At 60.2% G+C, this 15,910-nt stretch overlaps 2 protein-coding genes across 8 annotated transcripts; both read left to right on the top strand.

The window, feature by feature from the left end:
- Positions 1–1,042: 1,042 nt before the first annotated feature.
- MAFG (MAF bZIP transcription factor G) lies at positions 1,043–9,825 on the top strand. 6 transcript variants are annotated; one of them, XM_033091220.1, is made up of 3 exons: positions 1,043–1,096; positions 5,005–5,067; positions 5,162–9,825. In XM_033091220.1, exons 2-3 carry the CDS (start codon positions 5,032–5,034, stop codon positions 5,612–5,614), a joined length of 489 nt encoding a protein of 162 aa, XP_032947111.1. In that variant the 5' UTR covers positions 1,043–1,096; positions 5,005–5,031; the 3' UTR covers positions 5,615–9,825. The 6 variants fall into 6 exon arrangements, with proteins under 6 accessions (XP_032947111.1, XP_032947112.1, XP_032947113.1 ...); XM_033091221.1 differs by lacking the exon at positions 1,043–1,096 and adding an exon at positions 1,293–1,378; XM_033091222.1 differs by lacking the exon at positions 1,043–1,096 and adding an exon at positions 2,029–2,196.
- A 106-nt stretch (positions 9,826–9,931) lies between these two features.
- Positions 9,932–15,687, top strand: SIRT7 (sirtuin 7). Of its 2 annotated transcripts, XR_004421373.1 has the most exons (11): positions 9,932–10,091; positions 10,162–10,299; positions 10,383–10,487; positions 12,262–12,332; positions 12,427–12,499; positions 13,086–13,184; positions 13,256–13,492; positions 13,593–13,673; positions 13,838–13,944; positions 14,368–14,453; positions 15,009–15,143. XR_004421373.1 is itself a non-coding variant. In XM_033091215.1 (10 exons), the coding sequence occupies exons 1-10, from the start codon at positions 9,999–10,001 to the stop codon at positions 15,205–15,207; spliced, it is 1,203 nt and encodes a 400-aa protein (XP_032947106.1). In that variant the 5' UTR covers positions 9,932–9,998; the 3' UTR covers positions 15,208–15,687. The 2 variants fall into 2 exon arrangements, 1 of the variants encoding a protein (XP_032947106.1); XM_033091215.1 differs by lacking the exon at positions 14,368–14,453 and having other exon boundaries at positions 15,009–15,687.
- Positions 15,688–15,910: the final 223 nt, after the last annotated feature.

Here is a 15,910-nt window from a genome sequence, read left to right as displayed (position 1 = left end):
ACACTTGATGGAGCCAGAGTGCTTGCATTTGACATCAAAAAGTAGTCACAGAGCGTGAAGATAGTAAGAGGAGGCCCCTTGCCTCAGAGGTTGACACCACTTACACCCACCCCTGCTCTGGTGGGTTAGGGGACCTGGTCTGGGCAGCTAGGATGTGCCAGGGGCGCTCAGAACAAGAGGTGGGGTCCCCCAAAGGGCAGGAGGGTGGTGGGGATCAGGAGAGCTCCTGAGCGGGGGTTTTCAAGGAACAGCATTGGCAGTATCTCATCTCCAGTTCTCCCCTCCCCCTGGGCCCACTCAGAACCAAGACCCCGTGCACGCAGGTGGGCAGAGGAGACACTTTGGGGAGCCCTCCAAACGTAAAGGGAGACAGGAGACACAGAAGAAAATGCACAACAGAAAAAACCAGGGCCAGGGCTGCGTTCCCGCGTCTGCCAGGGTGGCCCCGACAGGCCTGGTCACTCCCCACGTACCCACTACTGCGGCCAGTGCTGGGCCTGGAGTCCATGCAGGGCCCGCCTAAGGAGTGAGTCCCCGGCAGAGACCCCCACCCTGGGCAGGTAGAAGCGGGCCTCTTGGACACATGGACTTTGAAAGTATCAGCACACAAGGGTCAGGAAAGCGGCCGAACCGGTCACAAGGCCCCACCTTGAAGGCCGGTGGGGGCGTGGCCGCCGGGGAGGGCGCGCCCGAGCCAGTCCCGCGAGACCCCGCCCGGGCAGGGGGCGGTGCGCGTTGCCGGGGCGACGGCGCCCGGGCACGCAGGCGCAGTCTGAGCGCGCTCCGCCTCCGCCGCCGCCGCCGCCGTCGCGCCTTCCCCTTTAAGCCCCGGCGGGTCGCGTCGCCGCTTCATGAATGGAGCCCACGTGACCAAACATCATGTGACGTCTGTGGAGCGGCGGCGGCGGCGGCGGCGGCGGCGGCGGATACCGAGCCTGGTCCGGCCCAGCCTTCCCAGCGCGCACGGCCCGGCCCGCGCAGGCGGCGAGCCCCCACCCCGGGCCCGGAGCCCCCGCGCGGCCCAGCCCCGCGCGGCCTCGGAGCGCCCGCCGCCCCTCGCCCCGGCCTCGGCCCGCCCGGGCCCGCAGTGTGGTGGGTGAGTGCGGCGCGGGCCGGGCGCTCCTGGGTTCGGGTCTGCCCCGCGCGCCGCTGGCGGCCCGTGCCTCGATTTCCCCATCGGGCAGGGCACTGCTGGCCCCCGCGCCCAGGTTCTGGGGGTGGGCCGCGGGGCGGCGAAGAGCGGGCGGGGCGTGCGCGGGGCTCGCTCAGTGGAGGGAGGGGCGGCCGGGGCGGCGGGAGGAAAGGGTGGGGTCGAACTGGGCGCCCAGGGCTCCGCGGAGGAGCCCGGCGGCCCGGGCCTGAGCTGCTGATTCATCAGGTGTGTGTCGCCGCCTCCCCAGGTGCAGGGGTCCTTGGCGGGCCCCGGGAGGGCTGGCGTGGGGGCGCTGGGAAGACCCAGCTCGCGTCGCTTTCGCTCCGTCACACGCGGGCCAGAGCCCCGAGGGAGACTTGCTGAGTCATCAGCATGAGGTCACTGGATGCTCATCCCGGTGCCCGGGGGATCTGAGCTAGGGGCCTGGGGCCTGAAAGGCGGGGAAACGAGGGGTGGAAGGGAACCGTGGGGACGTGGAGAAGGAGCCGGGCCCAGGGGCTGGGGCGGCTTTTTAAGTTTGGACTGAGGTGCGAGTTGAAGGCAGGGTGGTGAGGAGGAACTGGAGGGGCCACGGCGCGGTAGAAGGTGAAGCCCCTGGCCTGTCCATCCCTCCCAGGCATGCTCTTCTCCAGCGGCTGGTTCCCGACCCAAGGCTGGGACAGTTCTCCTAACCGGGAAATAGTTCTCTGAGTGAGAGGAGGGGAGGAGCTTAGGGGGGCCGTGCTAGGGGGCGGGAAACAGGCTTTCCCTGCGACTGGTCTGGTCCGCCAGTCTGGGTGCCCCTGGGCAGGGAAGAGAGGGGTACACAGGCCAGAGAGGGAGGCAGTGGGGCCTCCTGGAAGGAGGGGCAACGGGTAGGGGGGAGGAAAGGGTGGGGTTGAGCCAGGAGCCAGGGCTCCCCCAGTGAGCCCAGCGTAGCACAGCCTGTACTGGAGTCCCGGGGTGAAAGTGGACAGGGAAGGGGGCAAGCAGGCGCAGCGCTCCCAGGAGACTGCACATGAGAGGGAGCCGCACGACGTGGGCACTGGGGATCAAGGTGTCTGGTGAGCAGGCCCTGCCCCTCTTTGCAGCCCAGCCTTGGAGTCTGGGTTGAGGCTCTGGGTGGTGGTAGCGTGGTGGGTGCCTAGCCTGCAGAGCACAGCAGGTGGGCTGGGGTTTAAGAGTGCAGTTCCCAGTCACCGCTAGCTGTCTCACTTGAGGTTGGGGCCCAGTGTTGTGCAGGTTAGCGGAGAACGCGGCCCTGATGGGTTTTGGGCCAGGTGATGGCGACTGTTGGGAAGTGACCACTTGAGGGTCGTGTGGCCTGGGCCACCTCTCCTGGGTGTGTGGGTGATTGCTGGCTCGAGGGGTAGGGCAGTGTTTCGTCTAGACCAGAGCTGACCCTTCTTGCCTTGGGTTCATGGCCAGGCTAGGCTGGCCTTGTGGTTTGTTCTCCGAGTCACACGCACACACAGTCAGCCCTGCCTGGGCTTAGAGATGCCAGCTGTTTTAACTCTTCAGCTGATCTTTTGCCTGGAATTTTATACCCTAGGAAAGGGCAGATTTCTGGAGGGGTGTTGCATTAAGTCTTCTCAGTACATTAGGCTTCGGTGGAAGTTAAGTATTAGACTTTTTTCAGAGTGACTTTTAGTGGCTGGGGGCTTCTGGAGGAGGTGGTCTGATAGGCAGGGTGGGAGTGAGGCCCGGCTAGGTCAGGGTGCCAGAGTGCCCAAGGCCATGCCTGCCTGGAAGGTTTGGCCACTGGGGTTTGCAGGCCAGGACAAAGAGCAGAGGCTGGCTGTCTTGCCTCCTGCCTCGTGTCCATGCCTTGGAGTATGGGCCCAGGGGAAGGGGCTGGAGCTGCCCAGACCTCCTGCCCCTTCCTGACTGGCTCCCGGCCTGAGTGGATGGTCCAGGGTACCTTGGTGGATGCGGGCCGTTTGGGCCTTCTCCACAAGGTGGACTCAGCCTATGGGGGAGCTGAGGAAGGAGGATGACCGAGCCCCAGCTCTGGTCCAGCCTTTGGGGTGGGGAGGAGAGTTGTGGGGGGGCAGTTTCTTGATTTGGCCTCTAGGATCCCCTCCGCCTGGCTTCTAGGGGTGCCCTGAGCCATCATTCCCATGCCACCCCATCTCCAAAGCTGTGTCTGTCCCATCAGTGTGTGTCTACTGGGCGAGGCCAGGCCAGGAGGCTGGAAGCACTGGCTTTCCTGAGACCTGCTGCCCCTTCCCCCCTGCTCACACACACCTTTGATTAGGAGGCAATTGGCTGCACTGTGCTGAGTTCAGGCCTTCTGCGGAGGCTGAAATCTGTTGAGGAAGCACTTTTCTGTGTGATCTCTTCAGGAAGTCACCGCTGTGCTCAGCAGTCAGGGGTGGAGGGAGCATGGGGGTGGGAAAAGCTGGTGCTGGGGCTTTTCCTTTGGGCCGACAGTGGTAGGACACAGAACAGGGCCCCTACACCCCAGCTTGTGCACTGCCGAGAGGGCCTGGCCCAGGCTGGGCATGGGGCCCTGAGGACCTCCTCACCTCCAGCTGTGGTCTGCTCAGCCTCCTCTCTGGAAGAACTGGGCTCCCAGGGCTGCCTGAGTCCCTGGGCGGCCTGGCTGTGGGGAGACGCCTGTGGCCTCCTTCCTGCAGCCTTGCTTCCTGATGCAAGGCTGGGTAGGTGCAGTCCACCCTGGAGCCCACTCGTGCCTCTACCTCCCCAGCCCACACTAGCTCCAGTGAGGGTAAGAAGGCGACCTGGCCCAGAGTTACCTGAAGTGCTCCTCCAGGAGGGAGAACGCAGTCTGTCTTAGCCCTGCATCCAACCTGGAAAGTGGGGGGCACGGTATGGCGGCAGCTATTGTAGCCAGGATCCCAGGACTAGGAGTACAAAAATGTTTTTGGTGGGGTTTCAGGAAGCAGAAAGTGAGGGTGGGGTGTGGGAACGGTGACCAAGTGGGAGGGAGGGGGCCCTGTGGTGCTGACCCTGGGCAGGGGGCTAGAGGGCCGTCCTTGGCCCAGAAGGAGTTGAGCAGGCCCCAGGGTGGCGGATTGTGGGCGCTCTTGTGAAATACCCTAGACAGGGAGGGCAGGGGCCTGAGATGCTGCAACCCAAAGCCACAGGATGGTTACTCCATCGGCTGCAGCGGAGGCTCACTGAGGAGGGTGGGGGTGGGGGGACTCGTGCCAGAGCTAGTTGGAGGACCCACTTGCCACTCTTCAAAGTGAGAAGTCTCCGGGAGAATCGGGACTGCCCCACATCCTGCCTCTCCCTGAGTCCTCAGTGGGGATGGACCCCTAAGCCTTCATAGGAGCAGGGCTTTGTCCTGGACCCTGTTAGGGGAGGTAGCTTTAGGAGACGGGAGACACACGCGCAGGGTCGCTGGCCCTGGCCCTCACCTGCTGTTGGCCGGCTGGCCTTTCTGGCCCCGGCAGCTTTCTGCTCTGGCTGCTGGTCCCCTGGGGCTGTGTTGGCTGGCGGCCTGGGGAGTGCCAGGCCAGTGAGGGAGCGGGAGCAATGTGCTGAGTCAGCATGACTCGCCAGGAACAGCCGCTCTGGGGCTCGGGTGCGCACCGGCGTTATTTTTAAAGCTCCAGGCTTCCTCCTAGGCTGGCCCCTCCAGCATTCTTCTAATCTCTCCCCCAGTCCCTTCTCTTGCCTCTGCCTAACAGCCCTTCAGTTCCCCTTGCCCCCTCAGACCCTCCTGGCCCCCCCATCTGGTTCCCTAGGGTGGGGTAGACCGGGAGCAGCCCATCACAGGAGAGGCAAGGGCGAAGGGCGGTCCGAGGCCAGGTATCAGGAATGGGCAGGTGAGGGGCGTGACTCGGTGCAGAGGGAAAGGGGGGTGTTCTCCGGGGTTCTGACCTCTGCTCCCTGTCTCGCAGAGTGCCTGCTTGCTGTGCCCCCGGGTTATGACGACCCCCAATAAAGGAAACAAGGCCTTGAAGGTGAGCAGACAGGGCGGGCCGTGTCTCGGGGCTGCGGTGGTACAGGGATGGGCGTCACATCAGCCCGTGACCTCGTGCGCTGTGCCGCCCCCAGGTGAAGCGGGAGCCGGGCGAGAATGGCACCAGCCTGACCGATGAGGAGCTGGTGACCATGTCGGTGCGGGAGCTGAACCAGCACCTGCGGGGCCTGTCCAAGGAAGAGATCATCCAGCTGAAGCAGCGTCGGCGCACGCTCAAGAACCGCGGCTACGCCGCCAGCTGCCGCGTGAAGCGCGTGACGCAGAAGGAGGAGCTGGAGAAGCAGAAGGCGGAGCTGCAGCAGGAGGTGGAGAAGCTGGCGTCGGAAAACGCCAGCATGAAGCTGGAGTTGGACGCGCTGCGCTCCAAGTATGAGGCCCTGCAGAACTTCGCCAGGACCGTGGCCCGCAGCCCCGTGGCGCCAGCTCGGGGCCCCCTTGCTGCCGGCCTGGGGCCCCTCGTCCCCGGCAAGGTGGCCGCCACCAGCGTCATCACAATAGTAAAGTCCAAGACGGACGCCCGGTCGTAGGGACATGCGCTTGCCCAGGCGGGTCTTCGAGGGGCCACTAGGCGCATGGCGAATTTGGCAGCCCTGTCCCCCCTTTCTCCTCTCCTTCCCTCTTCCTCTCCTACCTCCTCCCTTCCCTGCAAAGCACAACCTGCACCCCAGGGGCACCGGGCTGAGCCCCTTGATCTCGTCGTTGTCATCATGTGTTTTGTATGTTGGGATTGGTCAGTTCGGTGGTGACGTGGGGCCGCCCCAGCCCTTTGTACTAAGGCCATGTGGGCTTGGAGTCCAGAGTGGTCCTGTGCGAATGGGCAGAAAGATCGAGCAAACACTAGGGGCTCAAGGGTCCCTGAGCAGGGAGCGTGCTAGGCTGAGTGTCCCATAGGCTCTGGCGGCCGCCTGCACTGGCAGGGGCCTGGGTAGTTCACAGCTCAGCCAGAGGTATAGATGGGCTCTGCTCCGAGGAGGGTGTCCTTGGGGACCCTGGACAGGCAGGCCACCAGCCTAGGTGCTTGGGGGATGGGGCGTCGTGCGGCTATGGGCCCGGGCCTCGGCACTCTCGCCTGACGCATTGCACTGAACAAGACCAAACCACTGGTTGTGAGCGTACGTGAAGGGTGTGTCCAGTGTCCTGCGATGGGTCCCGTGTCACTGTTTACATGACCTATTTGTGTGGTTACATAGCCCTTTATTTAAAAGAGAGAAGTTCCTTTTACGAAGTTATTAAATTATATGTTTAAAAGCTAAAGAAAAAAAAAGAGCTGCAGAGTATTTATAAAACTGTCTTTTTAAAAAAAAAAAACAAAAAACAAGCAAGAACATTTGACCATATAAATGGAAAAGGGAAGAAAGTATAATAGAAACTGCTAGTTTAAAAAAAGAAAAAAAAATCCCTTTCTTGTAAACTTACAGACAAGTCTTTGTGGCTGTTGGAGTTTAGTTTTTATATACACAGAGTTATCAGATGTTATTTATAAAACTTAGTTTAAAAAAAAGACAAAAAAAAAAAGCCAAGCCGCGAGCGACCAGAAGGCACGTCCTGACGTCCTCTTTGCTCTCTCTTTTGCAATTGTACCGAAAGTGACTTACTCCTTTGCCCTTCCTGCTTCCGTCTCCTGTCTCCTGCCGGTGCAGTGGTGTCGTCTGTGCCTGGTGAGGTGTTGTGCAGCGTCACGTGCTGGTGCTTCTGGTGACCTTTGACCTGTGGGTGTCACTTCTTGTGTCTATTTTCCTGTGTTTGTTTTGGATTTGGTTGTGTTTTGCTTCTGCTGGCTTGCCAGGCTCAGGCTGGGGTGCCAGGCGGTACGTGCTGCAGCAGAGCTGGGGGGGTTGGTGCCCACCAGCCTGGCCTCTTCTGCCTCAGCGTCTGCCCCAGACCTCCAGGAGGTCAGATTCCGGGCTCTGCCACTCCTACCCCCACTCCCCTCTGACCCTTGGCTTCGCATGCGTGTCTCAGGCTTGGGCTGATCCATTGGCAGGGTAGGTGAAACTGGGGGCCATCCCGGGGGCTCCCCATGCTGCTACCATGCCCACCGCCTCTGGCCCTGGGTGGGGGATTTGCAGGGACCAAGGAGTCACTGTGGGTGCCCACGGGGCCACGGCCAAGCTGCCCCTGCCGTCTTCCTTCTGGTGTCCAGTCACCGTGCTTGGGCTCTGGCCACTGACCCCAGCTTTGTTCTTCTAGGCTTCACATGGGCCTCAGCAGGGGAACCCCAGGGGCCCACATAGGGGTTGCAAGACCTGCTGCCCAGTTGTCCCAGGACTGTTTCCATGCTGCGGGTGGTGCTTCCCAGGCAAAACCAGGTGGTTTCGGGGCCCACCTGGGGCGGTCCTTTCTGCCTGCCTGAGGGCCTGGGGGTCTCCACCAGTGCCAGACAAGGGCTAGTGTCCAGGGCCGGTCCTGCCCCTCCTCGCCCCTGAATGTGCTGGCAGCTCTCGGCTTTGGGCCTTCTTCCGCCTCCCTTTGGGTCTGTGTCTTCCAGGGATCCACTGCCCAGCTTATGGAGGTGCTTCTCTTGGACTGAGCCCACACTCACCCCCATCCCGGCCACTCGGCAGAGGCAGCCAGTCTCCCAGACTCGGGTGGGAAGCTCATAGGCACGTGACGGGCTGCCTGTGGCGTCTCCCCAGGAGGCTAGTGCCCCGTCTCCAGCCACATGGGCCTCATTTGGCCTCTCCTTGGGTTGGCTTCTCTGGGGGCCCTGACCCCCTGAAAAGCACAGAAGTGCATCAGTGCTGCCTGGTAGGGTTTAAATTAACCTTGTGGGCAGCAGGATTTTCATCCCAGAATTTGACCCAGTGTGCCCATGGGATGGGAGTAGGATGTGCTGTCAACTTCTGCCATCTCGATGGGCTTCTGTGGACCCTAAATGCTCAGAGACGTTCCTAGTTGTACTGGAGTCAGCCTGCAATGGAGATGTTGACTGTTGACTCCAGATCACAGAGTGGCTTCCTCCCCTTCCAGTCTGTCTGTTTCGCAGGCTCCAGACGAGAGTTGTCAATGGTTGTAGCAGCAGTGAGTTGGAATTGCATCATAACAGCCCCTAAAGGGAGGTCACGTTCTGCCCTGGTGGTGGGAGGAACAGACCCTCCATGTCCATCTACGGTCCCCACTTTTGTCCTGGCCGGGAGGTCGTTGTCCACTTCGGCACACCCCTGCCAGGCTGTAGACCTGGAGGGTTTGAGGGCAGGCATGTGTTAACACATATTGCAAGGCCTTGGTTTCTGGAAGTTTCTGGAGTTAGTGAGGCCGTGGTTTCTTTCAGGGTTTTTGGATTTGGAACAACTGCTCCTTGGGTCTGGGGGAGCATCCAGTTCCCATCAAGCCAGGCCTGCAGGGCCACTCCACCCCTTTCCCTCCCCTTGGTTTCTTGACAGTAGACTGTGTCCACATGTGACTGGTTGGTGTCTTTCTGATTCTTGTTAATTTGGTTTTCCTACTGTGAGGGTGTTGTGTCCCCTCTCTCCCCTCCACTTTTCTGACACAGCAAATCGAGGGCTTCGGCCAAAGCCAGGTCTCCCAAACTTGTCCGCTCAGTAAACCACAACGTGCACCTTTGCTCCCACCGTGCCCTCGCCCAACTCCTCCCTGTCCCAACATGGACATTTAGATTTCAGAGAAGCCTGTGGGAAGAGGTCAGCTCCTTCCCAGAGTACGGCCCCAGGGAAAACTCCCCACAGCCCTTGGCTGCTGCTCCGGTGGCACTACCCTTTGTACAGGTGAGAACATGCGGCTGCTGTATGGCAGCTGGCAAGTGTGCTGGTTTCTGACGGGCTTTCCTCCTGTTGGTCCAGGCTTCCGGTCTGTGTGCACAACCCGGACCGTCAGCAACAGCCTCAGTGGTCAGTGCCCGGCCCACAGCTCTGATCTATAGCCTGCTTTGGGACGGGTGGTCAGGCCCCATCCGGTCCCCGCTGCCTCCATCTCTGGAGTGGCCACTTGGCCAAAGCTCCTGTCCACAGCTGGAAAGCCGGAGCCACAGGCTGCAGTGCTGTTTCCGCTCTGGGATCTTGTAAGTTACTTTTTTAGGCTGTGGTTTGGTGAAAGGAACCAACACATTAACGATTTTTTTCCCCAGAAGCCACTGAATAATTCTTTTTGGCGCGTTTTTGCCTTCCTGTTGGCTGTCTGGTTTTGGAGCAGATGGGGACAGAGAGCGGAGGACACACAGAGGCAGGGGTGTGCCCTCGAGACTGATGGCCTGTCCTGGGCGTGTGCTGTACCTGTTGGGCCAGTCGCATACATTTCCACCCCAGCCTTGGTATGTGGGTGTCCCCAGTGAACTATGAGGAGCGACCCTTCCAGCAACCTCGTGTCCCAGCACCTCCCTTCTTCCCATCCCCTCAATCTGCTAGTCCCGGAAGCCTTTAACCAAACGGGAGTGGGTACAGAAAGCCTTCTCCTGGCATCTTAGGGCAACAGGACAAGGGCTGCCAGTGTGTCCAGCTCTGCTGCTCTCCTGGCGCTGAGAGGGTGGGTCCAGGCAGAGTTGATCAGACCCTGCCTGTCCTGCCTAGGGCTGAAGTCAGGGGGAGGTGGGGGTATCCTGGGATCTGCCCGGGCGGCGGGGATCGTCGAAGCTCCAGGTGGGGAGGGGCCTCGTGAGGGCGGCCCGCTTAGGCGCCCACCCTGCCCTGTGCAGTATTTATTGCTAAATTATTGTCCAGGAGGGGCGGCACTGGGCCGGGCCCCGGGTATTTATTGCTGTACATAGTGTATGTTTGTGATATATAAGGTTTTCTTTATTTTGTATATGATCAATAAACACCTTTTAAAGAGACTTGGCAGGTGCTTAAATTGGGGCGGTGCGGGCGGGGCCGGAAGGGCGGGGCAGGGCCTAGCGCGCATGTGCCGGCGCGCGGCCTGCCGGGAGGCGGAAGCGGAAGCGTGGATCTCCTCGGGGCGATGGCAGCCGGGGGTCTGAGCCGCTCGGAGCGCAAGGCGGCCGAGCGGGTCCGGAGGCTGCGGGAGGAGCAGCAGCGGGAGCGCCTCCGCCAGGTATGTCACCTCTTGCCCCGCCCCGCATCCCCGCCTCGCGTCGCCCTCACCACCTGCCCCGCGCCCGCAGGTGTCGCGCATCCTGAGGAAGGCGGCGGCCGAGCGCAGCGCAGAGGAGGGCCGGCTCCTGGCCGAGAGCGCGGACCTGGTGACCGAGTTGCAGGGCCGGAGCAGGCGGCGCGAGGGCCTGAAGCGGCGGCAGGAGGAGGCGAGTCCCGCGCGGCGCCCGGGTCTGCGGGCCTCTCGCCGGGTCGGGGGCGGGGCTTACGAGCGGTCTGGGTGTCTCGGCAGGTGTGCGACGACCCGGAGGAGCTGCGGCGGAAAGTCCGGGAGCTGGCCGGAGCCGTGCGGAACGCCAAATACCTGGTCGTCTACACTGGCGCGGGCATCAGCACGGTAGGGAGGCGAGGCGTGACCATGGCCGTGCGCCCGGGTCGACTCCCAGGTCCGGACGAATGTCGGACCACCGGGCGGGGGGCTGGAGGGGACGCGCCCGGGGCGCCCCCTTCTGGGCGTGTGACCCAAGGACTGAGGAAAACTACTGGTTCGCAAAAAAACTCACTTTAAAAGCAGCCCTGAGGTTCTTTCCTCTCTTAGAAAAGCCGGAGATGACTCAATTTGGAACGTCACTGAGTAGAGAAACGTTTTTACAGGATTGAAGTCCGAGTTAGACCCAGTTAGCGACGAGAAAGGAAAAGGAATAGAAAGGGGACGTAATAACTTAGTTCTTGCAGGCACCTCTTCGTTTAAGCCAAGGAGGTTAATTTACTGTCCCAAAGTTATGTGGGCAGAGGTAAGCCCCAAACTGTGTCCTGATTCCCCGTTCATTGTTTTTCTGAGTGTTGAAGGAAGGTAAAGCAGAAAGCAAGGCCGTAAAAATTAAAGTACACCCGGCAAAGAAGGGAGGTGTGTTGGGTTTTGAAAACTTCCATGGAGATGTTCTCCTGGGCCATGGAATGGGTATGAGCTGCTTTGACAACGTGGGTGGCACGTTATCTGTCTGTCTGATGGGGTGGATTGAGTGTGAGCCGCGTGCAGGCCCAGCAGAGGTGAACACAGGATTTCCATCCTGGAGAAGCCCACAGGTGACATGAAAAGGCATATAAGCATGTAGCTGTCACGTGAAGCTGGCTGTGTTAGGTCAACAATTGAAATCCACACACACCCCGTGGTCTCAGCTGGGAAATTATCCCAGCTGGGTTTTTGTAGGAGGTGACACTGCGTCTGGGCCTCGAAGTGTGGGTAAGATTTTACGGGTGGTGACATGAGGCAGGGATGAGTGCAGGGCAGTGGCTAGAATGTGTCGGGTGGGCTGACGGTTGTGACTTACGGACCCTCCGGAGCCCTGGCAATCTGGTCTCCTCCCTCCACATTCACGGGTGAACTCCCGTCGTGTGATTATTTAAAAGCAATAATAATACCTCTGAAAGAGCTTCAGGTGCCTACTTAAAGGTGTGTGCTGCTCATTAATTTGGGGTGAGTGTTGCTGTTTGAGTTTCCCCTGTGTGATGTGAGTCGGAACCACGGGTCAGGGTGGGCACTTTTTGGAGCGTAAGCAGCAGGGAGGAGACAGGGCTCCACAGAAGGAGCACAGAACACCTGGATCCTGGCACACTCTCTCTCTTTGTCTTGCGTGGCTTTGTTCCACTGGATTGGGAACTTGGGCAATTCAGTGGTGTTTATCTCTCACCTGGAGAGGTTGGCCTGTCTTTGTGAAGGTAGGGCAGGAAGCACAGCATCAAGGTGGAAGAATTTGGACAGAGGAGGGATCCCACCTAGGGGATCACCTCTGCATCTTTCTGGTGTACTGGCTAGGCCCAGGGGACACACAGGTGAGGCTGACCAGTCCCACCCTCAGTGTGGAGGACAGGTGTGGCTGCAGAGCCAGGCTGTACTGAGGATGGCTCCCAGAGGAAGCGTAGCTGGAAGGATGAGCTGGACCAGGTGAGAGCGGGAGTCCAGGCAGAGGGAAAGAGCCACATGGGCTACTCTCCATCTGGGTTCAGGCATGTTAGACTAGGAAATGCTGAGCCTGTGGAATGAATAGAGGCCGGTCTGCAGGTCAGCCTGCAACACGCTGGGAGAAACATATGCTTTCTGTCCTTGGGAATTCTGTCAGTGGCTTCTGTGATGCCTTTTTACCAGGCTTATCTTCTTTCTGAACATGCAGGCAGCCTCTATCCCAGATTACCGGGGTCCTAATGGAGTGTGGACGCTGCTTCAGAAAGGGAGAAGTGTTAGGTAAGCAGTCTGCCCAGCCTTGCCACCGAGGGAGCAGGGCAGCAGGAGCCTGACCACGAAGCTCCCTTCACCTGTACCCCCTTTCACCTGGCAGTGCTGCCGACCTGAGTGAGGCCGAGCCGACCCTCACCCACATGAGCATCGCCCGCTTACATGAGCAGAAGCTGGTAAGAGCCCTGTGTGGCCAGCTGCTGTGCTTGCCGTGTCCACAGCGTGGGACCTGGAGCACCATTTTGGTGCTATAGTGACAACTGCATCCTACTTCTATGGCCAGTGGACCCCCGTAATGCGTGCCCACCAAGCAGTTTAGAGTCCTGGTTTGGGCCTCCCTCTGATCCTCCATGCTTTCTCTTCAAGAGGGCAGCTTCCCCTCTGAGTCATCCCAGCTAGAACTCATAGGAAGTCTCTGGAGACCTTCTGCTGAGCATCTCCAACCAAGTGGGGAAGGGTCGATCCTCCTGGGTCTTCAGGGACCTGAAACTGACCCAAGAGGGCATCAGCCTGGGCTTGAGCCCCGTGCAGCCGAGGCTCACCCTGCTGACACTCCCAGTGTGTCAGCCTTTGTTGGGGCCGGCCGTGCTGAGCCCTGCTCGGACCAGCCTGCTGCCCTGGTCTTGCCTTCGAGGCTTCATGTGAGGTTGGACTTGTCTCTGGTTTGGGGGTGCTGGGCTGGACTCAGGACAGGCCAGTGGCGCTGCTGGGTGGGTGCTGCTTCCCACGGCCCTCCCGCCAACTCCCGCTCGCCTCCCGCAGGTGCAGCACGTGGTGTCTCAGAATTGCGATGGGCTCCACCTGCGGAGTGGGCTGCCGCGCTCGGCCATCTCGGAGCTCCACGGAAACATGTACATTGAAGTGAGCGCTCCCTCCGGGCCTTGGGGGTGCGGCGGGCCAGTGCCTCCTGCTCACAGTGCCCTCCCCCTCAGGTCTGCACGGCCTGCACCCCCAACAGGGAGTACGTGCGGGTATTCGACGTGACGGAGCGCACCGCCTTGCACCGACACCAGACTGGCCGGGTGTGCCACAAGTGTGGGGCCCAGCTCCGGGACACCATCGTGCACTTTGGGGAGCGGGGGACCCTGGGGCAGCCCCTGAACTGGGAGGCAGCCACCCAGGCTGCTAGCAAAGCGGATACGATCCTGTGTTTAGGCTCCAGCTTAAAGGTACACAGCCGGCACTGTGGCTGGGCTGGGAGTACCCTGCCAGCAGCTTCCTACAGCCTCGTTCCCCGGTCGTGTGGTCTGTGTCCGTCTGTCCCCGCAGGTTCTGAAGAAATACCCGCGCCTCTGGTGCATGACCAAGCCCCCCAGCCGGCGGCCCAAGCTCTACATTGTGAACTTGCAGGTAACTCGGTGCTCAGAGCTGCCTCCTGAGCCCTGAGCCTTAGGAGGCCCTGTGACGTTCTGTCCTGAACTCATGCACCTTGGGGGGCTGGCCAAGCAGAGCCCAGGTCACAGGGCATTGGGAAGGAGTGAGGTGCTGTCCTCATTCACCTTCCCTGTCCCCAGTGGACCCCAAAGGATGACTGGGCTGCCCTGAAGCTCCACGGGAGGTGTGATGACGTCATGCAACTCCTCATGGATGAGCTGGGCCTGGAGATACCCCCCTATAGCAGGTGAGGGGGCGTGGGCCCATCGCCCTGCTGCCCGTGTGGATGGGCTGTGTCTGTCTGCTCTTGGGAGCTAAGCACAGAGAAAGCTCCGAGGTGTTGAAAACTGTCAGGCGTCACTGCAGTGTGCTGGCCTCTGCAGGGACTGGCCAAGGCGCACTGACTGACGGGACTCCCTGTGGGGAGAGGGAGTCTGCTAGTGTGTGCCTGGAGGTCCGTCCCCCTTTGCTTCAGATGGCCTGGAGGGGAAGGTCCCTTAAGGGACATGCGCCTGGCAGTGCTGGGCAAACAGATTTCAGTGCACTTGGTTTGGGGAGCTGGCAAACTCGGGGGGAGCTTAAACTGCCTTAATACAGAATTTGTGATAATTTAGACATGGTGTATGTATTGAGTAAAAAGTTTACACTTTCTCTCTCTGTGAATTTTCAGGGTCTTATAGGGGAAATCAATAACTTCTTTTAATCAAAGGGTTCGAGAATTAAGGATCCCTTCACCTTCTGGGCCTGGCAATTCTTGTATGTTATGTTTGTGGTGTTCTGTAATGTGGGCCTATCGTGTACTGTACTTTTTTTTTACATTAACTTAGCTCATTTTCCTTATCAGTGCTTATCTGTATCTTAAGTTGATAACATGTGCTTCTACATCTCAGTCCGACACATGATCTCTCACCCGGTAGCCTGTAGTCAGCTGGCCTTGCCTTTCATCAAGTGTCACAGTCTGGGATGGGGGAGAGGGTCTGGTCCACCTGCCCCTGGCCATACAAGTGAGGTGGGGCCCAGACTTGCTAGTGACTCATCCCTGCTGAGGCTCCTGCCACCCCACTGTGTATGCCCGGCCGTTCACTCTCCGACGAGGACACAGCTCTGCCGAGGCCAAGCTAGTCTGGGAGCGTACCCCTCTTACAGCTGTTCTGTAGCCCAGGAACAGTGGGGCTACCACTGAGCAAAGCCCGCCACGGCCAAGATACGGGGAGGGAGCAGGGTCACCTCCTCAGTCAGCCTTCCCATCCTGGGGCGCGTCGTGACCGAGAGGCTCCAGGCATGCCCGACCCAGCTTTCCCTTTTCGGTAGGTGGCAGGACCCCATCTTCTCCCTGGCAACTCCCCTGCGAGCGGGTGAAGAAGGCAGCCACAGTCGGAAGTCACTGTGCAGAAGCCAAGAGGAGCCTCCACCCAGGGACCGGGATGCACCCCTCAGCTCAGCCCCCATCCTAGGTGGCTGGTTCGGCAGGGGCTGCAGCAAACGCAGGAAAAGGAAGAAAGTGACATAACCCGGAGCTTGACTGAGAACAACAATCGGCACTTTGCAGATGGCTGGGACTCTTATTCAGGGGCTGGTGGCACCGAGAAGGCCAGGGCTGCCCCACAGGGTCTAGTGGGAGTTCTCGGCGGTGATGTTTGTCTTTGCGGGAAGCGCCCTTGCACTACTGTGGTTGCCCTGGTGTGGGCCTGAGTGGTGAGGACACCTGGCCCATCGCCTCTTCCTAGAGGTGGCAGCCACGCCTTCCTGGGAGAACAGAACGCGGGGTTATTTCACAGCTGGCACCTGGCCGGCCAGGAGGAAGCACGCGCTGCCTTACGTCATTCAGCAGGCCAGTCTCAGGGGCCTCCACCCTCTTTCTACTTCTTGCTAAAAATGTTACCTTTGTAGGAACCTTTTTCTGTATTGGAATGCGGCAATACGTACCGGCGTGGTTGAGCCTTGGCTCTCAGCGGAAACTTTTATTGATATTAAATATCTCTGCACTGTCTTTTCCATGTCACCGAGTGACTCCTTCTGACGCTGCCTGAGAGCGGGTCCGGGGCTAGGCTGGCGGGCCAGGACCTGCCCCCGCAGGTGCGAGCGGAGGGGCGACGTGTGCACGCCATTGGTCGCGCGTGCGCGGGGGAGGCGGGACTCGGTTCTGCCAAGGTCGGTCGCCCACGCGATTGGCCGCGCGCTCTGGGCGGGCGGGGCGCCGCTCGCCATTGGTC

The sequence above is a fragment of the Rhinolophus ferrumequinum genome, chromosome 21, assembly GCF_004115265.2.
Source record: "Rhinolophus ferrumequinum isolate MPI-CBG mRhiFer1 chromosome 21, mRhiFer1_v1.p, whole genome shotgun sequence".
Lineage (NCBI taxonomy): Eukaryota > Metazoa > Chordata > Mammalia > Chiroptera > Rhinolophidae > Rhinolophus > Rhinolophus ferrumequinum.
This window is presented reverse-complemented; position numbering and strand designations above follow the sequence as displayed.

What these genes read in the sequence shown, in the direction of transcription:
- MAFG (XM_033091220.1), top strand. Translation starts at nt 5,032, where the DNA reads ATGACGACCCCCAATAAAGGAAACAAGGCCTTGAAG. An exon ending in AAGGAAACAAGGCCTTGAAG is followed by an intron (nt 5,068 to 5,161) that starts GTGAGCAGACAG and finishes TGCCGCCCCCAG; the next exon opens with GTGAAGCGGGAGCCGGGCGA.
- SIRT7 (XM_033091215.1), top strand. Translation starts at nt 9,999, where the DNA reads ATGGCAGCCGGGGGTCTGAGCCGCTCGGAGCGCAAGGCGGCCGAGCGG. An exon ending in CTGGCGCGGGCATCAGCACG is followed by an intron (nt 10,488 to 12,261) that starts GTAGGGAGGCGA and finishes CTGAACATGCAG; the next exon opens with GCAGCCTCTATCCCAGATTA. An exon ending in GCTTACATGAGCAGAAGCTG is followed by an intron (nt 12,500 to 13,085) that starts GTAAGAGCCCTG and finishes CGCCTCCCGCAG; the next exon opens with GTGCAGCACGTGGTGTCTCA.